Here is a 26,293-nt window from a genome sequence, read left to right as displayed (position 1 = left end):
TAAAACACTGTTTGTGCTTGCCGTATGCGGACTCAGAGAAAGAGCAGTTGCGCGACCTAATTTCTGGATTGCAACTGGGTGATCGGAAACCATCACGTCTCCTCCTCGAAATGTGAAGTAAAGCTGTGCAATGGGCGAGTGATATTTTGAAGTCTCTTTTCCTCCAGCGGCTGCCTACAAATGTTCACCAAATATTAGCAATATCCAATGATAGCCTAGATAAATTGGCAAAAATGGCCGATGCCATACTTCCGCTGTGGAAAGCTCCACTGCAGTTCATGCGGTGTCAACTGAAGCTTCACAAATGCAGACCATTCTAATGGATATTTCTTCCCGTTTGGAGCGTCTCGAAATGCGTGCTCGATCCCAATCAAGAAATCGCAGCAGATCTCGTCAGCGTTCCAGAAGTCGTGACAGAAACTACCAACACTGTTGACACCACTGGCGTTTCAAAGAAAAAGCAACCAAATGTGTCCAGCCTTGCAGTTCCAACCTGCAGGGAAACTAGCTGGGCCATCACTCGATGCTCAGAGTGACTGCAAACTCGAGTGCTTCCATTTATATCTGTCTGACCAATCATCTTCCGTGAAGTTCCTCATTGATATAGGTGCAGATGTCTCTGTAATTCCTGCCACAACTGCAGGATCAAGTCGTCAGCCTGGAAAGTTACAGCTTTTTGCAGCAAATGGAACTGTCATTAGAACCTATGGCCAACACCTGCTTAAGTTGAGCCTAGGACTATGAAGGACATTTCACCGGCCATTTATTGTGGCAAAAATTTCACAACCCATTATTGGGGCAGATTTCCTACGTCATGTTGGCCTGTTAGTTGACGTTCGACAAGGATGTTTGGTTGATCCTTTAACACAACTTCAATCAAAAGGTCAAATCTCAACTGCGCCAGAAATTCAAGTGAAGTCCATGGATGAAAACTCGATCTTTCACCGCCTGCTAGCAGAATTCCCAACACTAACAGAAGCTTCTGTGGGTCCTCGACAAGTTCAACATGATGTGCAATACTTCACCGAGACGAAGAGGCCACCGGTCTATGCGAAGCCAAGGCGATTACCTGCAGACAAGCTGAAGGCTGCTAAACAAGAATTTGAATATCTTGCGGCGCTAGGAATATGCAGACCATCAAAAAGCAGTTGGGCCTCACCACTTCACATGGTAAAGAAAAGCAATGGTGACAGGCGCCATTATCAAAAGCTCAATAGTGTAACGGTGCCGGACTGGTATCCAGTCCTACACATTCAAGACTGCGTACAAATGTTGGAAGGCAAACAGATATTCTCCACGCTTGACTTAGCCAAGGCATTCCACCAAATTCCAGTAAAAGAGCAAGATATCCCAAAGACTGCTGTGACAACACCATTTGGACTTTTGAGTTTGTATTCATGCCTTTCGGTCTATCCAACGCGACTGCAACCTTTCAATGGTTTATACATTATGTTCTCAGAGGATTGAACTTTTGTATACCATATTTTGATGATGTCTTAGTGGCCTCAGAAAGTGAAAGTCAGCATATTGACCATCTGAAACAAGTTTTCCAGAGGTTTCAAGAATTTGGTGTTGTTGTCAATGCTTCCAAGTGCGTTCTTGGTCAAGCCTCTGTGAAATTCCTGGGTCACATTGTAGATTCAAAAGGCATTTTACCTCTTCCTGACAAAGTCTCAGCAATCATAAACTTTCCTAAACCAGACACCTTGAAGGAACTGCATCGATTTCTGGCCATCAATAATTTCTATAGGCGTTCCATTCCTCATGCTGCACAATCTCAAGCAGTGCTGAATAATTACCTGAAGGGTGCCACAAAGAATGATAAAAGGCCTATCGATTGGTCAGACGAGTCTACCAAAGCATTCCAAAAGTGTAAGGATGACCATGCTGAAGCAACCACATTATACCATCAGTCACGTACAGCTGCCTTAGCTATTGTGGTTGATGCATCTGACACCGCTGTGGGAGCTGTGCTTCAGCAACAGGTAGGAAAAGATTGGCAACCATTGGCATTTTACTCCAAGACATTATCTCCAGCTCAGCAAAAGTACAGTGCATATGATAGAGAGCTGTTAGCAGCGTAAATGGCAATCAAATATTTCCGCCATATGGTGGAAGGCCGCTGTTTTGTGCTTTTGACTGATCACCGACCGTTTTCCTATGCATTTACACAAAAAGAAGACAAGTGCTCTCCAAGCCAACTGAGGCACTTGGACTACATTAGCCGCTGTGGTGGTCGAGTGGTTATAGTGCCGGACTCGTGATGCGAGGATCCGGGTTCGAACCCCACAGTGGTGGTCGGCTGAAGTTGGTTTTCTGTGGTTCCCAACTTCAAGGCGCAAATGCGAGCCGATCTCCCCGTTAAAAAGTCTCGCCACAGAGAGCAACAGTCCTACAACGATAAATCATTCAATCATAACACTTCACTCATATTTAGAAAAACTGGGGGCTGATGACAGCACTACACATAACAAGCATTACACAGAAACAAACTTTACGTCAGGTTGCACTACACGTACACGCACATTCCCGCATGTACCGATTCGTTGGGGGGTTTCGCGGGGGGGGGGGGTGCATGTGTGGTGTAGCAGTAGTAGGTAGGGCTCGGGGATCCATGATGTTCTTAAGTCAGCCACCTCGTTGGGCAATTTGCCTGTTGTGGCGTTGTATTTGTTTGTATAAACAATTTACTACTGACATCAGGTATATCAAGGGCACAGACAATGTAGTGGCTTATGCACTATCAAGAGTGCACATATCATCGATTAATACACCATCAATGTTCGACTTCAAGGAAATGGCAACAACAATCAGAAGATGAGGAACTCCAACAGTTGATATCTGGCGTCATTCCATCCTCTTTGACATTTCAAGCCATCCCAGTGGGCGATCCTCCATTGGATCTTTTTTGTGACACATCTACTGGTCATATCTGTTCAGTCATCCCACGCAACTTTTGTCGACCCATATTTGAAAAGCTTCACGGTCTCTCTCATCCTGGTGTTGAAGCCTCAATCAAGCTGGTACAACAACGGTATGTGTGGCCCTCATTAAGTAGTGATATTTCTTCTTGGGCTCGCAAATGCATCAATTGCCAGAAGTCAAAAGTCTCCAGACACACCAAGAGCAAGCCTGGCATTTTTCAACCATGTAGTTTCAGGTTTGAGCATGTACATATTGACTTGGTAGGACCGCTTCCTCCCTCCGAAGGGTTCCGGTAGTGTCTCACTATGATCGACCATTTTTCTAAATGGCCAGAAGCTGTACCTCTGGTGGACAGTTCCACCAACACAGTGGCAGAAGTTTTTTACACCAGCTGGGTTGCTCGTTTTGGCCCTCTACTTTGGTTAACATCAGACCAAGGGGTCCAGTTCGAATCATCACTCTTCTCTGCTCTGGTCCCCTGGCTTGGTACTATCCGTCATCGCACATCTCCTTATCACCCAGCTGCTAATGGGCAGGTGGAAAGATTTCACAGGCAACTAAAATCTGCAATCATGGCTCATGCTGAAGTGAAATTCTCCCTTCCATTCTGCTAGGCTGCTTGGAAAGAAGATATCCAGGCTACAGCAGCAGAAATGCTATATGGGGTTCCAATTCGCCTGCCAGGAGAATTCTTGACGTCTTTCAATGACAGTCCAGATCCAGCAACTTTCATTGGTAGGTTGCGATAAGCTGTGCAGAACTTGTGTCCTACTTTAAATCAGGCGCATGGATCAACAACAGTCTTCGTCAGTAAAGACCTAAAGACATGCTCTCATGTTTTCTTGCGGACTGATGCTCTTCGTCGAAGCCTTCAGCCTCCATACACTGCTCCACATCAAGTTGTCTCTCGTGGGGATGAAGTTTTCAAAATTATTGTACGAGGTCGTACGGTGACAGTGAATATTGATTGTGTCAAGCCTGCATATGTGGTGAAAGACACTGATCTGCCAACCGCTACCTCATCTCCAATAGCTGACTGTACTCCTGCCAAGGACTTGACAAGTGATTCCAATGTGAAATCTCAGGTGGTGACTAGATCTGGGCGCAAAGTAAAATTTAACTTGAAGTATCAAAATTAATACACTTTGTGTATCATCTCGCTGTGCTGGGGACTACTATAGGGGCTATCCTGTAAATATTTTAGAGAAGTCAAAGCCGTTCGGATGTAATATTTTTCCTCGTTGTTTTGGAGAGAAGTCAAAGCTGTCATGATATGACGCTTGGTTTTTTGTTGTGGTTTTGGCACGTTGTTGCTTGCATGGGTTATGTCCGTGCCATGTGTTTGTAGTGTTTTTTCGTGGTTTGTTTTTGTTAATTAAAGTAAATTAAATAGATTATTCCATTTTCAATCACTACAGACTCCCTACTGCCATGGTCTATTACAGTCCTCCCTCCTCCTCTAGGAATTATCACATGATCCTGAGAACACTGCTTTTATATTACAGATGTTCAAAGGTCCAGACAAAGAAAGAAAAGTTCTTTTTTGTTCATCCAGTCTAAATAGCTTTTTTGCCCCACCCATATAATGTCTGCTCCAATGTAGGGTGGCTACATATTGGCATTGCTCTTTTCTGTTGCTACTCACCATTCCTCTGGGGCAAAAAAAAAGAATGAATAAAACCTGAGAGAGAAGAAAAGAAATATTGAATGCAACAGCTTTATCCAAAGCCTAGATTTTATGGGGGGGGGGGGGAAGATCTCTGGAGTATCAAAAAAATCTGTGACCGTCACTCAAATTTTGTGACTTTCAGGACTTCTGTAACCTTTTTCTCATTCTGTGACTTTCCTGCGTTGGTAGACACCCTGAGTTTTTTTTTTCTACAACATTATGCTTGGTCGATTTGTAGAAAAAATATAAACCAGATTTTTTTTAAACAAGCTAGAAAGCTTAGAGAACCTTATTTGTTCAGAAATCAGAATTTTGCTAATAACAACAACAATCACCATGGTATCAGGAAAAATACAGCAATGTCAGATTTCGCCATGCAATAACATAACAAGCAGTACATTTTCATAGGAAATTTGTAAGTGGAAAATTTATTTGTAATGTAATACAGGTATTGAAAAATATATAATAATATTGTAAATTTTTATATTTACTTACTTATTAATAATTCATACTTACATTTATAATGCGGAGAGCAGCACAAGATCCATGTCTGATTCTTCTTTCTTCAGATTCTAAGCCTTCAAGGAACGACTTGATAGCCTGCGATAAAAAAATTTAATTTTCTAAATTTTAGAGGTCATTGAAACTGGGTATTAAAATATGTAAGCACTCAGAACCTCAAAACTGCTTTGAATAAACAAATTTAAAACATAAATGATTCTGAAATGATCGATTAAACGAAAATGATAATATTTGGAGATCAATTATTATTAATAAACATTTTGAAAAAACTTACATACCAAAACATCTAGAGCCTATTATATTACACCTCTATCACATTAAAAAAAAAATTAAATTCTTTAATGATGTTGAAATAATTATTTGTATAAACACATCAAATCAGCAATGAAAAGTAATTAATTTCTCAAAGTTCATTGCAGAAGTAAACACACTAAGACTTTCACTGGATATATCAATTTATAATTTTCAATTTAATAAAACTGACCCACCCTTCCTGAAAAGTTATTCAATGGTAATAAAACTTTACCAGAAATTGTGAAAAAAAACTACAATTCAATCAGTAAGTAACCTGAGCTGTAGTGAATTTGGAATAAGCATGATGATTGTCTGAATAAGGAATGAATACTGCTCTAAAGTAAGAAATGTTCAGTAAACTTTAAATAATATTTCTAAGGTAAATTAGCAGCCACTCAAACAATATAATAAAGACGACACCAGTCAGGGCCGGATTAAAATATTTGAAGGCCATGAATTGAACCATGAAGCACTTGAATGGTTTTGGTGCCCCCCCCCCCTAAAAGTATATATTGATATTGAATCTGTGAAAGAAAAAACATTAAATGAAATTTTATATTTCAGAGGTAACTAATCTAAGGCAGAATCATTGGCATATGCAGAGGGGGGAATTTTGCGTTTCTAACCCCCCCCCCCCAAGCAGAGATTATAGTTATTTTGCCGGAAAACATGTAAACCTCCCGTTGAGAAGGAAAAAAATTTAAACCCCCCCCTGAGAAAATTCTGTGTACGCCTATGGGCAGAAATTATATGATTTGAATACTTTTAAGCACAGACATAGAAAAAAAAAACAGGAGATTTTCAACTTATTATCAATGATTTACATCTCTTGGATCATTTTTGTTTATTTTTGGGACATCTTTGAAAGTTTTTGGAATTTTTCACATTTCCAAAAAAGAACATTAAATTTTTAGATTTTTTTTCAAAAAATTTTTGAGTTAATAGAAGAAAATATTTAAAATTTTTTTTTAAATATTTTCTTCTATTAACTGCTTGTTAGGATTTCACAAACTGGCTTCAAAAGCAACCACTGAATATTGGCATGGCTGATATTACATTATTTTCGGTGAATCATAATCATTGGTACCTGTTCTTTTAGATGCATTTTCGAGTTGCAATCTGTTAGCATTTATTTTACTTCTAGAGTAGATCGAACTAAAGCATCTTCATATCTATATTTTAAGAGTTCTAGATTGAACCACAAAAGGGTGGCTCAAGGCTGTGTAGCCTATGCAGAAGCAAAACAAAACAAAAAAAAATTTAAATGTTTTTATGCAAAATTTCTAACTATGAGAGTACTGGACTGAATGATTTGCAGAGAAACCTGTGATTTTTTTAAACATGATCCTCACACACTCCCAAGAGATCCATAAGATCTGTCCAGGAAATTTGTTAGTGTTAGTAGACATAGAAGATCTGGGATTCGAACCCAGACTTGTAAAATCAGAGACTAGCTCCCTAACCACTGGACTACCAGGCAACAATATTTGATGTATTTCATCTGTCTGGGAATGCAGCAGCGAGTTTTCAGGGTTATTTCACTGATGCAACTTATAAGCCAGAGAGGCACCGAAACTGTCTTGCATGGGTAACAATAATTAACTATAAGATAAAATCCCTGAAACCATGCAGTTGATCTGCTAATGACTCAAAGATTTGAGCATTTTTAAGTTCACATTGTTATTCTGTAGAACTTGGCTTACTCTTAAATTTGTCATTTTTGTAATTGGTTGGGAATGATAATTTGTTTTATTAATGTGTGGGTTTCACCGGACACAACCCTAGAACCTTGTGACAAATAGATCTGTTTACAATTTGCGAGAGTTAGTATCCAAATTGGTAAGCATGAAGTTTCAGCTGTTAGAGAGGGTCCCCTCAGAAAAATCAGTTTGTCAAAGGGTCCCCATGATACTGTTAAAATAACTCAAGCTAACATTATAGAAATTGCATAAAATCTCATTCCAAAAACTCAGCATTAACATGATTTATAGAGTTTGCAATATTATCAGTTTCTCTGTATTTGTGCCATCCTTTTCATGAATATCTTCAACTATACAATCAATCAAAAGTTTTAGGATTATTTGGTGGATGCTTGATGCTGGAAAAAAATTGTATATAAAAAAAAATTTTGGCAACTTTTTGTGCTGCCCCTTTTGTCTTGATGCCCTAAGCACATGCTTATTTTGTTTAATGATTAATCTGGCCTTGTGTAGAGTACATGAAGCTAGATGGACAAAACAGAAATTAAAAAGAATTTTAATTGAAGCAATATGGCAACTAGAGAATGCTAGCAAGAATGAGTTCTGTGTACTGCAGATTTTAGCAGAAAGATATGTATAAGAATTGTGAGAAAAGCAATACAGCATTGTGCATTTCTAGATTCATTACTAACAGTGTTCAAACATGTGAACACCAGAATCCCTAAGTTTATGCTCATTGTGTTCATCACTGACAGTATGAATCATCAAACATGTAATTGCAGTGGTGTTATTTCATCATCACGGAAATTTTCTTATTGATGTTCAATTGTTTGCAGTGACAAGTCCCATTTCAAATTGAGCCTAAATAACCAGTGCAGGTATGTCTATAGATATCCCGAACTTGATATTCCGCTCTTACCTTGGCCAAGTACCAAACTTTGTGAAGCAGGAACTTGCAGACTGGATGTTATTTTAATAGCTAGACCAGAGGTAAAGATTTTAATGCATACACAGATCCCTTCATTTTTGATTACATAACTTTTCCTCAAAACCTAAGCAAACATTAATATTTCCCCAATACAGATCCTTGTCTTTCACCAGAAACTATTTTTAACTGCTTTTGATACTGTAAAACATCAGAAAAGCTCTATTGGAAAATCAGTTGGAAACTTATGATCTGAATTATGTTATGCTAAACCCGTTTTTATTGAGTCAGCCCTCTGGGAATCTCCCAAAGCACATCAGTATGCCAAAAAAGTTTTATAAACCTGTTGTGCTACAATATATGTATATGCATAAATATCAGGGTTATTTTGTTCAAACTATGTAGGTTTTAACCTAGTTTAAAAAAAAAAAAATCACACAAAAAAATGGGGGGGGGGGGGAAGGCTAAATATATTTTTTTCTTTTCTAAAATAACATATCAGTTCTATATTAGCCGAATTTTTCATCCTTACCACATTTTCTAACCTCAAGGTACATTCGGATGGTAAATCTTATGCGGTATAAGTGTCTTTTTCAAAAAATTGTGCATAAAAGTGACCTGAATATACAGTGAAACTCCTCTAAGATGGCCACTCTGTGTTCCGCAAAAAAGTAGCCGTGACCCTCAAATAGAGATCGTATGACCGAAAAAACACATTTCAGAGAAAGCGTGTCAAAATAAGTTTTTAATGTCACAAAAAAATCATATAATCAATTTATTTACAATGTCCAAAAAACAGATGCATATTACAATGAAACCTCTCTACAATGACATTCAATATAAAGATAAATCCCTCTACAGTGGTATTTTTTCAAATCTTGTTTGGAATAACCTATAGTGTATAAACTTCACTTGATACAACTGTATCCTTTACTATGATAAACCCCTCTATAAAAATATTTTTTTAGGAGGATTTCTTTTATATGACCGAAGTGTGTATGAGGAAATGTTCAGCACATGGCGTGAAATGCTGCTTCTAAGGTCAGGTAAAGTTCTTGGATTGTCATGACATACCAGACGTTTCAAATACCCACAAAGCCAAAAAATCGCATGGATTAAGATCCAGGGATCGGGGAGGCCATAGATTAGGGAAGTGCGGGCTGGTGCACGCTCTTTTGTAAAATGTGTTTTACAGAAGTGTGTTATTACATCTTGCATAAAGATTATGTCTTCAAGGCAGTGATACGCTTGCAGAGCCAGAACAATTTCGTTTTGTAACAGCAATGCATATCACTTCCTGGTGATCAAACATGTCACTGTACCTGTAGAACGTAACTCCTCGTAGAAGTAGGGACCGAGAATAAATGATGCAGTAAATCCACACCATACTGTAACTTTTGGTGAATGCAATGGAACCCCTCAGATAGCATGCAGATTTTCTGGTTCCCAAACTCGGCAGTTGTGACTATTGACTACTACTGCTAAACCTACATGCACCTCGCCCATATTCCTGTAGAAAAAATGCTTCCCACGCCGGGAATCAAACCCAGGCCTCCTGGGTGAGAGCCAGATATCTTGACCACTAGACCATGTGGGATTGTGAATATTGACTGCACCATCTAAGTGAAAATGTGATTCGTCTGTGAAGAGGATATTCCAAAGTCATTCTGAATCGGCCTCAATGGGAGCTAGAAACTGCAATGAGAACCAGAGTTTCTAGCTTGGGGATAATATAACGATATACCTTCTTGATATAATGATATAACTCCTGTACACGGACATTTTCTCTTGGTCTGGTATCATTATGTATATCAAGGTTTCACTGTATTTTATCCAGGACTCTAAATACCAGATCATCCGATCAATTCCTTAATTTGTATTGCCCGGAATCTGTTCTTTCTTTACAGCATGTACTTTCTTACAGCATGTTCCTTCCTCACATTCCTTTTACTCGATCACTCAGGGCCGCAACTAGATACTTTGGTCATCCGGGACAAGCCAGCATTTGGCGCCCCTTGCAATGTAGAAGTGGTAGTTAAAAGGTGAATTTGGCACCCCCCTTCTGGTTCAACGCCCGGGGCACCAGACCAGCCTGCTCCCCCCCTTAGTTGCAGCTCTGCCCTCACTGTTGTTCTACTGAATCTGTGTGCTAAAAAGAGAAGAAAAGTATCCACAAAACCAAAACTTCCACATCCTTTATCTATTCAGTAAAGATTGTAGGCTATTTGTCTTGTATACCCTGTCACCCGGGGAGCAAATTTTGAAACTGTCTTACCAGATAACAGCAACCATATATGTAGCATTAGCCTGTCATCCTATTAAAAAAGTTTCCAACCTGATAGTGTTCCATATGAACAGAAAATCCAATTGATCTGAAAAGGTATTCATATGCTGATGCATAAAGATTATAAGATTATACAAAGAGAACTACCAGCTCTGATTGCATCTGGAAAAAAAAACCGCATGAACACTTGTTTTTTTAAACTCTTATCTATAGGGGAGTGGCAGCAGACAGGTTGGGTGCTGACTGCATACACAATGACGTTTGTTTGTGTGCCAGCGATTAACTTATTTATGTGAAAACTAGAGGTGGGGCTTTTTTTTAATGGCTTTTCGGAAGCCGGTTATTTTTTCGGCATAAAGAATTGACTGAAAAGTATGTTTTTTCAAGGGTTTTAGGCACAATAATATAATTTAAATATTTCTTTTTCTTTATCTTTCACTTTGTCCAACAATAGTGTGCAGAGCATAAACCACCCTTAACACTGTTCACATATGACTGGGTGATCAAAGTCATGTCACTGAATAGGGAGACAGATAAGAACTAGAAAAAGTTCTCAGAAAGGGTTAATTTTTTTTCCTTTGTGGTATTCAAATTTGCTGCACTAGATCGATTCCAAAAAATGACATTCAAAAAGTTATTCTCATAGTGGTGTTAGACGACATCTACATATAACAAAGGAATAAAACAGTGGGGTCTTCTCAACCACCTCTGAATCTATTGATACAAAATCAAGACACAATCGAGTGACATGGACACAAAACGTAAACAACTTGACAGATTTTTAGCATCAAGTAGAATGTAAAGGCAGCAATTTTGGATAAGAAAAACTACAGTCAAACCCTGTTATAGTGAACCGTCTGCAGACCCAATAAAAAGTTCACTATAACCAAATTTGTTGAAACATTGATATTTCTTAGCATTTGATGGTGGTTTTGTTGGAAACATTCACTCCGATAACACACAATTTACTAATAAATTATTACTTTCTTAAATAGACAATCAAATATTAGAAAGGAAGAATTTTGAAGTAGTATTACTTACTTTTATTTTTACATCCTATGGAAAAAATTTGTTATTTTTGATTGAATACATTTCGATTTTAAGTAAATTTCATCAATTTTCTTATCGACGATTAGGAATGAGTCCTAAGTTTTTTGTCCACATTTTCCGTAGAAAAAAACATTCAGAATGTTTTTAGCCCTTTCACTTCAGAGATTGAAGGTGTTGACATTTCACTTTCTTCTTCTGAGGGTAGGGAATTTTTGTTCTTTGCTTTATTTCAAATACAATATCATCGGTAGGAATATCTGAAGTATACACCTCTTATCATAAGATTTGAAGTGTTCAATTTCATTTTGGAAAAAGATTTACACATTGCTGTTCCAGCCATATAGCGATTGGTAAATTTTCATCTCCGTCATCCACAATACTGTCTCTACCTCACTCCAATACATTCTTGGAAAGACCCATGCGTCGAAAGCAGTTACGAATTGTTGCATCTGTTACTTGTCTCCAAGACTTCTCCATCAAAACGATTGCTTCCAAAAGAGAGATGTTATACTCGCTGTTCATCATACCTTTCCAAAATACACATAACAAACTGCTTCCTGTAGTGAGATTTGAGGCTGCGAATAATGCTTTGATCCATCCATCGGTTGCAGCACAGAACTTGTATTGGGAGGGAAAAAAAGCTTGATACACGTAAGATCTTACCTCTAGGTAAGTTCCACTTTTGTTCCCATTTTTCAAAAGGTGGTTTGAAAAGAGTGGAGTCTTGTAGTGGATCAGTGGCCGATTCCTAGAAACGGCAGGGAGGATGAAAAAGTGAGATTCGATACAAAAGTCAAGGAATGCTGTCGTTTGGAATCCTTATATGTGTAAACTTACCTTTGAAAAACTGGAAAAAAAAATTCTGCGGAAGACACATTTTAGTTCACTATAAGCAGACTTTCATTTTTTTCAGTTCACTATAAGCGTTTAAAATAACATTAGTTAAATACGTGTTCAGTTGGTACCACTGAAAAAGTTCACTATAACCTAGAGTTCACTATAGCGAGGTTCGACTGTATTTATATTAATACAATATTTTTTTCATTATATATAAAATGAAAATGCTTCTCTTTTATTTATAGACAGTTTGTGCATGAAAATCATAATGCAATTCAGCAATTTTGCTTCCGGAACCCACACATATTCAAAAGATGAAATTATGCGACTTCAAGAAAAATAGAGGAAAGTAGCAGAGCAGAACAAATCATTTAAAACTGATTAACATAACATCAAAAATGTTGATCATATTCTGCTTACTGGGTAGGACCAAAAAAATAAAAATAAATATCTGGAATAACCTAATATTCAGTTATTCATATCAACACTATTAAAATTACATGTGAACATGCATAGTTGAATTAAAAAGCACCAAAATGGTCTATATAAATACCTTCTTTTTGCTGAAGGTGTCAATAGATATCTCTTTCAGATAATTTTCTGGAAAAGTAAATTTTTCTATACTTTAGTTCATGCAATGAACAAAATGAACATTAGAATATAATTTTTATGTAAAAACATTTTTTTTATTATTTCGAGAACATATAAAAATATCAAGCATTAAGTGTTTGAAGAATATATTTAGAGTCCAGGACGTTCAGGCAAAATGTCATTAATGCTTTTTTTGCCTACTTTCAAGCTTTTCTGTAAAAATTCCCTTTTGAACTTTTACCTGCCATAAATTCCTATTTTCGCAGTGTTTTAAGTTTATTGGTTCATTTCAGAGGTCATAATATGCCAAAATTGAATATTTTGAGCATTGAGAACAAAAGAAATGCTTTTAAAATTTTTTTTCCAACTCTAAGCATTAATTTTCATCAGAAAGTCTCCCCCCCACACCCCATCACTATTTAAATGTGAATAAGTGATCTGAGATATACGGAATTATGTGTTGCCACGAGTTAACTCTGCTCTGACCAGATGATATTAGCATGGCCTACACATCCTGGGCTGGAATCTTTCGCAGGCCCCCTTGTCAGATGTTTCACTGGCCCAAAGTAGTGAATGTATTGCATGAAAAAACAAAAAAAACAAAAAATTATAAGAATCATTCTGGGCCCCCAGTCTGTAGCCCCACCCTTGTGGGGGCTATGGGTGTTAGACATTGTGTTTCAGATAAATGCAGACAAGTTAGAAAAGAAGAGGAAAATAAGAAATTTTTGCCCCTCCACATGCTTCACATTATATGCCTCGCTCAGGCATCAGACTGCATTATATATGTATAGCTGACCGATGACTGTCAGGGTAGGAAAAGACAGAGCTCTGGGGGCCCAGGTTTTTTGTTTTTTTACACCATAAATGCAGTGCAAACAACCATGGCTATTTGTTTTATGTACACATTTTTGGTACTAAATTAAATTGACCACAGTTGCCCTCAGGGGTGTGCGACAGACGTGAGTACACAGAGTGCCATGCTTGGAGGAGTCCCGCATATGTGGGAATATAAAAAAAATAATTTTTTTGCAACAATAGAACAAGGTAGTTATGTATGTTTCAACTATAGAAATAGTGATTATTACAAATAATACATGAAATAAACGAAAATTATTCACAACTCAAAGGAGTGTCTCCCCCCCCTAGATAATTTCATCTTTGGGCTCCGCATCTAACAATAGTGGCTATGGAATTGACCCGAGGGATCTCAAATTCTTTATTTTGGGCTTGAAAACAATTCAACTTGGATAATAATGCAGTTATTATAAACTCTAATTGAAACAGTATACAGAGCAAGTGAAACCTGTAACTTTTCATCTAGTTTTTGGACCTTTAACCCATTAACGCCGGTTGGTAAGAAAATTTGCCATTCTAAATTTTAAGTTTTTCTTTGCCAATAAATGGCGTAAGTGGTTCCACTCATTATTTTTTGTTTTTAAAAAAAATCGAAGTCGCCATTAATAGGGGGTTAATACCTTAGTTTTTAGTTATATTTCCTTCCTTCCATAAATTATGCCTTTTTTAGTGCCTATTTCAGGTATTTTTAGTGATTATATGTCTGCCTATTTTGACAATTTTTAGTGCCTAAGTTTCCGGGCCCTAATTATGGTATTTTTTGGAACAATCAGCAGTTAAATAAAACCAAAAATGTTTTGTGAACTTGATGCAATTCAAGTTTTACAATACAATCAACACTCGTTTTTACAAACATGACATACTGGGAAAATTGTAGAGTAAAAATGATTAGTTATTTTACCATTTCTTTTATTTACTTGATTGTTGTATTTTGGTACTTTTAGTCAAGATTACATGGAATTAATGGTGTACAAAATTCTAACAAAATTGTATGATAATGAATTGTCAATAATGTTACGAAAAATATTGGTGGCATAATTAGTTGACGACCCCTCAAGTTAACAAAGCCACAAGGGAAAAGAAGAAAGAAATCACTCTATATTGTTCGAGAACATTCTAGCTAAAGTCTGCCCCTGTCCTGAAGTGGCACTCTTCGACAACTACGAGTGATGCTGGAATCTTCTACTTCTCGAACGTTCGACGAGTCTATAAAAATGATGCGATCAAAAGATCAGTCAGTGAGTTGTTTTTGCTTTATCCTCAATGTGAGATTCTTATTTGTGAAAAATTGTAAATAGCTGTTTTCTGTGAATAAACCTGTGACGTCCTGAAGATTGCTTTATCCTCTGATCATTTCAAGGACTCGTGAGACATCATCCAGAACAATAAACATTTAGTGGTGTATCTCGGCTTAGGTCTCTCAATAGTCTCTTGTGACTTGATTCTTTTTCCTCTCCAGATGACCAAGAGAATTGAATTGATGATTTCATTGTCAGTAAGTTCTTCAATACCTGTGATATTGGAGTCAATGTCCTTGAAAAATTACTTCAAGAACTTCTGTGTCTCATTTCCAAAGAGCTTCCATCATGGATTTATCAATGCATAAGGTTAAGCTTTTGACGTCCATGGTTAATGCATGTACTACATGTTTTTGAATTCTGTGTGGTAGGATCAGAGCATAATTGAGTGATTGAAGACATCATTCTATATAGTAATTGAGATTTATACTGCATTAACGTTGATTTCATAATGCTTTTCCAGGTTTTAGATTTAGGAAGACTCTCTAATACAACAGTCTTCAAAAGGAATGATTACTTAATCCATACACTGAACTGTAATACACTGGCTGTAACACTGAAATGATAGGTTCAGTAAACTAAGAAATGGATCACCTGAAGATCAGTAACTCCAGAGTGTAAGTTGTACAATTGTCGCAACCATAAGTGGATACAGGCTCTTCGAACAGAATGGAGGACGGGGCAGATCACCAAGGGCACGTATAGTGAATGGGGGCACATTTTCCACCTCCACCTATAGTAATAATACAAATTTTTTGGGGAAGGAGGACAATGCCAGGGATGCAAGTGTCCCTCATTCATTTTGGAGTAGCAAACTTCCATTTTTGGAGCAGAAATTTTAAAAATGGAGGAGAACTAAAAAGAACTATATCTGCAATATAAGGAGTAATTTTTCTACGAAATGCTAACATTTTTGCCAAAAATGGTTGGAACGGATAATTCTAAATAAATTTCCTTCACAAATTGAAGTATATTTAAATTTTTTCTGAACTATCTTATCTATCACTGCTAAAGCATGCATTACTGAAATGACATAAAAATTATAAAAATTTTAAAAAATTAATAAAATTATTGACTTTTTTCAAATTATACACCATGCATACTGAAAGCCTAGGCAGCAAGAATTTCTGCTGCTTAAACATGAAAACCTCATTCATCCAGCTACAGCAAAAAAGTGCACAATATAATAAGGGTTCGTGTGAAAAAAGTTATCTCCTTACAGAATTTGAAGAAATGATTAAATTTAAAAACAAAATGCAAAAAAAAAAAAAAGGGAAAAATATAAATACCTTATTTACTTAAACAATTTTTCAACATAATAACATGTTAATAGATTAAAAATAGTTTTTTTTTCTGCTGTTTTCTCAGCCCGAAACCTATTAAAATATTTTCAATACAAATCACGAGTCGCTTTCAGAAGTCCAGCATCTCAATGACAATTTTTTTTAATTTTTCATACCTTTGAACATAAGATTTATTATTTTAAGATTTGTCTTATTCCATTAATGCATTATATGGACATATTTCTCACTGTTCACGAAGACTTTTAACTGAACTCTCTGATACTGTCTGCATTACCATTTGCTAAAGATAAAAGAGCCTCCACCAAAACTGGCAAAATTTTAAACTTTGGGCTGTTTTTCAAGGTTACAAAGTTCAAATGTCTGCCCTATATCTATCCTCTTAATCTATGTCACCATTTGCAATTCTTTGCATTATAGTGCAACCCATTCATCACCCAGAGTTGATAGTTCTGTTAGTGATACAATGTTAAGCAACATCCCAGCAATCATTTCAATTGCAGATAGAGAACAATTCTCTGTACGAGAGGGAGTGAGAGTAACAAGAAGAGAAAGTGCCAACATTTCATTCTCTCCAACATGTTTTGGAAAGGTAAGACATTTATATATAATAGATACCTCACAGAAGTTAAGTAAAATAAGCAAGTACAAATTTTTTCTTTTGACTATTGTTAAGACCAGACAGTAGCATGCCCCCTCCACCAATGCAGGGGGTGGACCATGCAGCCATATTGGGCGCCGCTCTGAGGGGTGCCAAATCCGAGTTTAAAGGAATAAAAAAGCTTTGTCGATCAAAAAAATTTGGTCAGCAGCACTAAAAATAGGTTCAGCATGGGTAGAATTTTTTTTTTCCTTGAGGCGCCCGTTCACCAAATCCGTATTTTTGCACTGAGAAATTGCCATGATCACAAACTGGTGAGGATAACCATACAACCGCATAGTGGCTAGATGGCAAAACTAGATATTTTAGCAGAACTATACAAAGGGCCTAACCGGCTTTAATGTATATAACTATACATTAAAGCTGAAAAAAAGTCCCTCTTTTCTCTTTCATTTTATGACTCGGTTTGAGGAACACCACAGATGAACATGAGATAACATCTGAAAAGAAGGATTATGTTTTAGAAAGCCACATAGCAGGTTACTGCCTTTCATGATTTTTTCGATTAATTTTACTTCCCGCATCCGTATCACAATGACAAAGTATTTCGCAATTGTAAGTAGAGAAGCCGGAAAGAAAACAGAAGGATTCCCAGGAGCTATACATTATATAACCCTGATATAACAATACCCTGTTTTTTCAGCAATCGTCAAGAATAAAGATCAGTACCGGATGAAAATGTTGGACAAAGGTCCGAAGCAACACTCCGACTTAGGCGAGAAAGAGTGATTTGGGTATTTTTAATTTACTTTTTTTTAAAGTGGGGTGACTCTTGTTGGCTTTTTAAATGCCGAAAACACTATTATACAAGTGGGAGAATAAACAACTCTCAAACCTTTGTAAAGAGAAGAAGAGAGATGGAAGGGTACTCTCTGCCATTGAGGGAATATTCTGGAGAGCGCTACATTTTTTAAGGAGCTTAGCCAATGGTCTTTAATGGTCAAAAATGAACACTGTAAATTTTTTTTACCATGACTTGTGATTGCATGGAAAAACAAAAAACGAATCAATGCCTTTGAGGAGGTGCTAATAGTGCAGGGGGTTCTAGAGAGAAATTTTCTAATTCTTATTTTGTGCGAAAAAAGTATTAATAATTATTTTCATCAAAGGGATGTGTAAAATTTGATCAGCATAGTTATGAAAATATTATAGTGGCAAGCATATGTGGAATTAATGCTATGGAAAGGGCAATATATATATATATTTCTTTGCTCAGTCTGAGTTTCTGTATCATGTAGGTCTGGGAACCATGTCACAAAAGAGAAATTTTACAGGAGTCGTTTAAAGAATTTTTTTTAATACAGTATGTCTCTCTATGGAGTTTGTTTGTTTTAATATATATCTGCTATTTATTGAAAAAGGATTTAACACTCCCATACCTATGTGTAGTGTGATGGAAGCACTGCAAATTAATAGCATTATCTCAATATTGGCGAAAATGGACATTGTGCCTTTTACCTCCGGCATACAGACTTAGAATATTCAAAATGAGAAAAATTTAAAAAAAGTAAAATGTCATTTGTTAACTATAGGAAAATTCTCTCCCAAAGAAATTTTAAATTAATAACATTGAAAAAACATTTTAAATCAATAAAAGTTAAGATATCCGACTACGTTTAAATCCTCATTTTGGAAGAAAATTTCTTTTTTTTTTAATTTTTATTTTTTTATTAAAGCCTCATCTTTTGTTATTTTAAACCAGGCCCAGTGTTTTTTATATGATGCTCAGAACCAAAGTTACGTCCACTTTAGAGATGCATTTTTACATCAAGTAATCTGCGAATGAAAATTTTAAAGGTGTTTTATGGAGAATGCTATATCTGATATTTTACTTGAGTTTGAAACATGATTTCTAAAAATCTATTGACTGTATCATAGAAAAATTTTAATATCATATTTTGTCATTTGGTGTTAAAGGTTATAAACCAAAATCTAAGGTGTATTAAATGCATTTGTCTAATTGCAGTGTTTTATATACACGATATGTTAAGTGACATTTCAAAAAATTCCCACGTACATCATTTGAGTGAAATGACACTTTTGCCAAAATTTGGGATTCAAGTCAGAGTGAAAACGTTATGTAGTTGAAGTTATGTGGTACATAAATGAACCATTTTAACATTAAAAATTATAGAGAATAATTGAGCCCCAAAAATAAACGTATAAATTAGAAGATACAGGGTGATTATAAAGTTCGTTTTTGAAAAGGCTGTAAAAAAAGAACCACTTGTCAGAATGACCTGGTAGTTCACCTGAATATACATGAAGCAATGGGATTTTCGACGTAAATGATACGACGTAATACATGAAGCAATGCCGAGTACAGCGCCATTTATTGGTCAGTTTTTGAACTATTTTTTTTCTTTTCCCAGACAAAATCCCATTGCTTCATGTATATTCAGGTGAAATATCAGGGTGATTATAATTAAAGTTCCTTTGAAAAGGCTGTAAAAAGAACCACTGGTCAGAATTACCTGTATTATAAATTAGAGTCATATAAATGGGGCTCCACTGTAAATAAATGATTTTCAAAATTCTCGGGAAATGCGATTTTTCGTTCCTGAAGGCTCCAAAATGTCAGGAATTTGGAAACCCTAATACAAACATTAGATAGGAGCTTCTCATTAGTAATATATTTTGGGGGGGGGGGGTTCAGCACTAAAGTCAACCAATGGAGATTGTGAAACTGTGTAGTTACATAGACTGGTATCTCACAATTGCTTTACCTAAAACAGACAAGTAGAATTGATCATCATGGTGGTCATTTTGTGCATCACGATGCAATGCAAGAATCAGCCATCTCACAGTGGTCAATCATACACATATTGTAATTTATAACTATGCCATAGTCAGTCAGTAAAGATGCCCTTCTAATATGGAAAACACATGACAGCACTTTGACATCATAAACATGTTTGGAGCACAGAGAGACACGGACTAGCATGCACCAATTCATCAAAAGTTCCCTTAGAAATATTTATGAAGTGCATATGCAGTTTAGTAGTGGTGAGTAAAGATCAATGGAATATAAGAAATAAAAAAATTATAGTGATGTATTCATTTTTAAGGATCTGATTTTTAAAAAACAATGAGAAAAACACAATTTTCATAGATATAAGAGTATTTCTTGTAGCTTTGGTAGTTGAATGTGGCAATCCATAGCAGTTTGTAAGTCTGATGAGGCATATTTTAAATTTCGTCTGACAGACATTCACCGAAAATGGAGCTTTAGATAATATTATGAAAATTAGAGCAAAAGAGAAATTTGGATATGTTTTATTTTTGTTCTACGTCTGAATTAAAACATTTTTGCACATCAATCACAAAATAATATCCCAATAGCATCAATACACTTTTATAGATGGGAGATTTATTATTCATGGAAAGATGGGGAAATTTAACGAAGTATGAGTTTTTCACAACGTGTCTTGGTGTTCTTAGAATTTTATAAAGGATCACATATCCTGACTTTGAAAATACATTAATCAATGATAGCAAATCTGGTCCACCGACTGCATTACCATGACAAGTTCATTTTGCAAAGGAATCTTAAGATTTGAATGCATCAATCAAATAACTCAATTTCGGGAAACAACCAATCAAAACATTGCTTAAGACTTAAATATGCACACATTTAATTGCTTCTGATCCAAGCTTCCAACTTTACAAACATAATTTTTTCCACTGAGCAACATGGGGATTAAGATTTTGTAACCAACCCAAGCAGGATCCTCGGTCAGCATTGTAATATGGTTATATTATGTTTCTCATAAATACATGCTTCACTTCTGAAGAAACAAATTTGGTGACTGATGATTTTCTATGAGCAATCTTTTAAAAATGATTTTGTTTCGGTACTATAGTTTGATGGAGATGGAAAAAGATAATATAATAACCAATATTTCATCATCTCACTTCAATGTATTATAATTCCTTTTATTCAGAAACAAAATATTATAAAAAAAATTAACAAAATATATATTTAAAAAAAATTCCTGTCTGATCCCCTCCTCAACAAAAATGCTCAAGTTGGATCAATCATTTTGACAACATTTTAAGCTGGATTCAGGGCTGCAACTAAGTGAGGACAGATGGGTCTAGTGCCCTGGGTTCAGTACCGGGAGGGGGCACTGAATTCTTTCTTTGTTTAAAATTATGAGGTGGGATATAAAAATGGATGTTTGCTCATGGTGGTAAAGTACATTATTGTTTCTAGTTAGGCCTCTGACTAGATCAACACAGTTGCTATTGATTCATGATGAAATAAGTTGCAAAGTCTTGAATGATTCGTGTATGTGTCATCATATATACAAAATAAAGTTCAATACCATACATATGCGATGACACAGACAAATTTGCATTCATCATGTGGCTCTCTGTTTATACTATCTTATAGTAACTACAACTCAGGGATCACTCTCAACACAGTGATACATGATCAATATATAAAAATTAACAGGTGGACACATTAATAAAAATATGAAACTTACCAGAAAGTCTCTTCAAATAAACTTCGCCCTCAATAAGTAGGCAGGATATATCTAACAGAGCTTCTTTGAAAGGTGCATACTGTTTTAAAAGTCCAAAAGCTGTTTCTGCTTGCCTGCTGCATAAAAGCTCCAGTATGTGTACTATATATAATGATAAAAAAAAAGTTTTTAATAAATAAGAGTAGACTATCAATAATCTGGTCTATTCAGTAATCCAGTGTTTTTTAGACAGGTTTTCTTCAAGCATAAAAGGGGGGCAAGTTATTTAAATACTCTTTCTAATTGAAGAGCATATTTTCAAAAGAGAACATTGCCACATTTGCTAAATTTAGAGTAGAATTAAAAATTTCATTCTGGAAAAACAAGTTTGCTTTACAAAAGTAGAAAATAGCTGAACGGGCAGCATATAGGAATGGTAGAAAAATATTTAAATATTATGTTCTTTGATCAATATTCAAGCAAGTTGTCCACCTTTGAATTTTAAAAATGTTCCACTTTGAAATAAAATTAATGGAAATATTACCTTTTGATTAAAATTTTCTCTCTCTATTTTTATATTTCTTTTCTATTTCTATTTTTCTCTCCTATATTGGAACCTCCCATAATGGTGTAGTGCATCACAAATTGACAATGCATCATTTCTTGATGAACAAACACGATTAATACACATTTAATAACAAAAAAAGACAAAATTTACACAAACATATGAACACCAATCACCATCATGACTGTCAACTTCTAATAACCAATTCTCCTCTAGACAAAAGTTTGCGCTCGAAGCGGCATCTCCTTAAATCGTTAGTCTAAATTCCTTCCCTCTCTGGGAAAACTTTTCAAAAAAAGAAGAGGGAAAAGTTTTCTTATAACAATGTTCAAGTAAATATGTACACTAGAGTGGGTCGAAAAAAATGATTTTATTTTCAAATCGTTATAGTGCAGAAAAGTTGCAACCTTTAACAATAAGAAAAAACAACATAAATTATGTTCATATAAATTATAATTGGTTGATACCTTCCGTTTGTGCATTATACTTTAAGTTTATGGAAATTGATGAAATTGAACATTTTTCTTAAATTTTTTAATATTACTAAAAATTCTACAATCAACACTCAAAAGTTTGTTGTGATTATTTTATGGTTCCATAAATTAAAACATCATTAATATTCTAATGGTTATTAGATTAGTCATGCAGAGTGTTCGAAAAACAGGGATTAACCAAATTTTTTCGAGTTTCATTGTGCAGCTCTTCGCTCATTTTGTCAGAAAAAAATGACCTAGAATTCATCACAAGGAGGTAGCTGCATGTCGAGTTCCACCCACACCCTACTCAATCAGCCATCCTAAGTAGGTGTGCGCATGTGTAATTTACATAATATTTTAAAACTACTTACATCAAACAACTAGGATTCCGTAGTTTACAGTTTTTTCCAGTGTTTCTTTTCCAAGTATACACGTTTGAAGTCTGACTTTTGGGAGAAATCAGGTATGACTAATTTTGATAACAGTGTAGATCTGATATAGCTATCTCTAGCTTCATGTCCACATACTTTAGTTGAAGCCTCAGTACCAACTTAACATCTCTCGACTGCCTGCGTGTGACTGGAGCATGTCGGAAGACCACTACAGTGGATCGTGAGTCTGCCACCAGACTTACCCCATTGCCGAGATCTCTTCCAGCCCACCTTCGTTACAGAGTCTGGAACAAAGTGTGTGTACCTAAGTCTGAGTGCATAAGTAGTGTTGTGTGGGAATTTTGAGTGCTGCCATCTATATTTGAAATTATGAGCAAAGTGAAATGATTGAATATTTGTGGCATTGTAGGTCTGTTGCTTTCTGAGGCAAGACTTTTAAACAAGAGGAGGATCAACTCGCATTTGCGCCTCAAAGTTGGGAACCACAGATATAGATGGTGCAACCACAGGGCCAAAATCTTTTTTGGGCCCATTGAATAACAGCTTAATATGTGTGAAAGCTCCCTGTGGTAGAGTATGAATCTGTAGATTGTTTGATTATAGAAGCACACAGAAAGATGCTGAGCAAAGACCATCAGAACTGTATTTATCTGACATATCCAAAACAATAAAGTCAGAACAGTCTACAAGATTTGCCAATTAGAGATCCAGGTCATCTGTCATATTCTACATGGCTAAATGCGGCCAATATAGGGCTAAGGTTGTAGACCTTCATAAGTTAGCCTAATCCTTCAGAGAACATGAAGTTCTCTTCATCTTGGAATCATATATGCCTGTGTGGTTCCACATGAAAAAGAACAAGTATTTTAGTCACATACTAAACATGTTTTTCCAGCAGTTCAAGCATTGCAGTATTTATTTCACAACCTACTTACAAGCTGTTAATCCAGTCATTGAACGCAATGCGTTCTTTGCACACCCTGAAAATTTACTGTTGTCTACAATTGTTGATGACAGAGAACACATGCAGGAGAGCTTGGATATAGAACTTTAAAAGCAAGACAATTCGCCTCTAAAGGAAAAACTATCATACTTTTAGAGCTACCTAAGATAAACTTTGAAGCTACCGATTACACTGAAATTACTGGAATACTTTCCTTTTGTATGCTCCCCTATTGCTACGGGAAGTATGTGGTAATGATATATCATTCACCAATTCCTATGCTAACCACATCAGAGGCATCTAAAAGTTTCCCTGTTACATTTAGACAGTCGAAAGATATATCAAACTTGTTATCGAGGCCTCAACTACAGTATGTAGACATGAAGCAAGAGATGTACATCAGATCTATGCTATAATCATGATCAGTTATGCTGGATTTCTCCCAAAAGTCAGATTTTGAACATGTCAATTTTCGTGACTAGTTATGTAATTACTAGAGCCCGGAAGTTGAAGCAAAATGCCATAAATGCCTTTTTTTTTGTAAAAAATGCCTTTTTAAAACTTTTCCAGCCATAAATACTTATTTTAACACAGTTTTAAGTTTATTAGTGAATTTCAGAAGCCACAATCTGCAAAACTTGGATATTTTGAGCATTAAGAACAAAAGTATTGCTCTTTTTAGAATTTTCCAACTCTCGGTATAGATTATCATCAGAAAGCAACCCCCTCAACTTTCAGGCTTATTATCTCAAATAAGTGATCTGAGAGATAGGGAGTTTTGTGTTGCCAACTTTGCTTTGACCTGATGGTGTTAGTCGTGAATGATTTTGTTTCAGATGAATGTAGCCCATATTAAAAAAGCAGAGAAAAATTATAAATTTGCTTCTTCACATGCTTCGCACAACATATTTCGCTCAGACATTAAACTGCATTTTATATGTATAGCTGGCCGATGACTGTCACAAGAAGTCATCAATTGATGTCATGGCTCGTACAACGTGGGGTAGGAGCAGACAGGACTCTGGGGCACCATTTTTAAAATTTTATTTTCATCATAAATGCACTGTAAACAACCATAGCTCCTATGTATTTTACATAATTATTTAGTATTCGATTAAATTTGCCAGAGTCGCCCTTAGGGGTGTGTGACAGTTGTGGAAACACATGGTCCCTTTCTTGAAGGAGTCCTGCATGTGTGGTAATAAACACAGAATAAACATACAAAAGAACAAAGTAGCTATATGTTTCAACAATATAAATGATAATGATTATTCTAAATAATACAACAAATAAGCGAGAGTTATTTGCAAGTTGAACGAGTTCCACGGATCATTTTCTCTATGGGCTCCGCAGCTGCTAATAGTGGTCCTGGAATTGACCCAATCCTGAGGGTCCCCTAACATTTTATTTTGGGCTTTAAATCTCAATTTAACTTGGATAATATTGCAGTTATTATAACCTATAATTAAAACAGTAGACGGATTAAGTGCAACCAATTTTTCAGCTAGTTTTTGGACCCTTAACATCATATTTTTTATTTGACCACTATCCAATCGTTCATTCAAAGATGCTTTTCAAGAGATTTTTGTAACATTTAATTCAAAAGTCTCTATTGAAAGTAGAACGTTGTTTTCTTTTATAAATTGGCACTTCATTTTGGTTGACTTAAGGTTTTTTCACCATCATTTTTGTCAAATTCAGAATTTTGTTCAACTTCATCCTTTTGGTCAACTTCAGGGTTTATTTTACCTGCTTCTTGAGAGTAACTTTCATGTGTGGACCATTTAGTTTGAACTAGAGTCTGCACAGCATTCATCATATGAATTTCAACTTCCTTATGATTCTTTGCTTCTGCAAATAATGCAGCTTTTGTTTTAATATGATATTCTAGTTTCATCATTAACAAGCTGCCTCTGTTCCTCTCTTTCAATTCTTTCTTGAAAAATTCTGTCTCTCAAAACTGCAGCCTCATTTGCAATTTGACATTTTAAGTCACTTCATTTCCAACTCACACTCTTTCTTCTTTTTCAATTCTTTGTAAAACAATTCTGTCTGAATTCACCTTTACCTAGTCTTTGAGTGCTGCATATTACCTCAAACTTCAAGTACGATACTTGACCGAAAGATATCAACCAATTAAAAAAAATTTTTTTTTTTTTTTTTTTTTTAAAGGAAGCAACTTTCCCGCACTATAGGGATTTGAAAAAAAAACTTTTTTTGACCCACCCTAATATATACATCGAAAAAGTATAGTTTTACTTTTGGTAATAATTTGTTTTATTTTTGAAACTATACTCGAAGATGGTACAATTTCAGCCAACTCTTCAGCAAGTTCTATAAAATCATGCTTTTTACCTTTCCAAGGAAAGCCATTTCTTTTTTTCAGAATTTAAACAAAAAAATAATTTTCGAAACAATATATCAATATTCAAGAAACACTATTTTTGCTCTCGATCACTCAACGATGCAATGAATCATTTGAAATGAACATAAAATATTCATATTATGAAAACTAAACAAATTCAAATATCCA

General features: G+C 35.7%; 1 protein-coding gene and 1 non-coding gene across 6 annotated transcripts in view; both read right to left on the bottom strand.

Moving 5' to 3' along the window:
* Positions 1–26,293, bottom strand: part of LOC149080571 (rho family-interacting cell polarization regulator 2-like) — a 185,943-nt gene that overhangs the window by 17,723 nt on the left and 141,927 nt on the right. For all 5 annotated transcript variants that reach the window (XM_089239709.1, XM_089239708.1, XM_089239707.1 and 2 more), the window contains 3 exons: positions 21,406–21,546; positions 12,760–12,806; positions 5,111–5,194 (listed from right to left, as the gene is read on the bottom strand). In XM_089239709.1, coding sequence (XP_089095835.1) covers positions 5,111–5,194; positions 12,760–12,806; positions 21,406–21,546 — 272 coding nt within the window. The remainder of the gene's footprint in view (positions 1–5,110; positions 5,195–12,759; positions 12,807–21,405; positions 21,547–26,293) is intronic.
* TRNAE-CUC (transfer RNA glutamic acid (anticodon CUC)) lies at positions 9,561–9,632 on the bottom strand. Its single transcript has one exon. It is a non-coding gene; the product is annotated as a tRNA-Glu (tRNA).

This window comes from Pholcus phalangioides, unplaced genomic scaffold (assembly GCF_987345545.1).
Source record: "Pholcus phalangioides strain wild (caught in Gottingen) unplaced genomic scaffold, Ppha-v1.0 ptg000011l_1, whole genome shotgun sequence".
Taxonomy (NCBI): domain Eukaryota; kingdom Metazoa; phylum Arthropoda; class Arachnida; order Araneae; family Pholcidae; genus Pholcus; species Pholcus phalangioides.
Note: the sequence above shows the minus strand (reverse complement) of the source record. Positions and strands in the feature narration are given on the sequence as shown.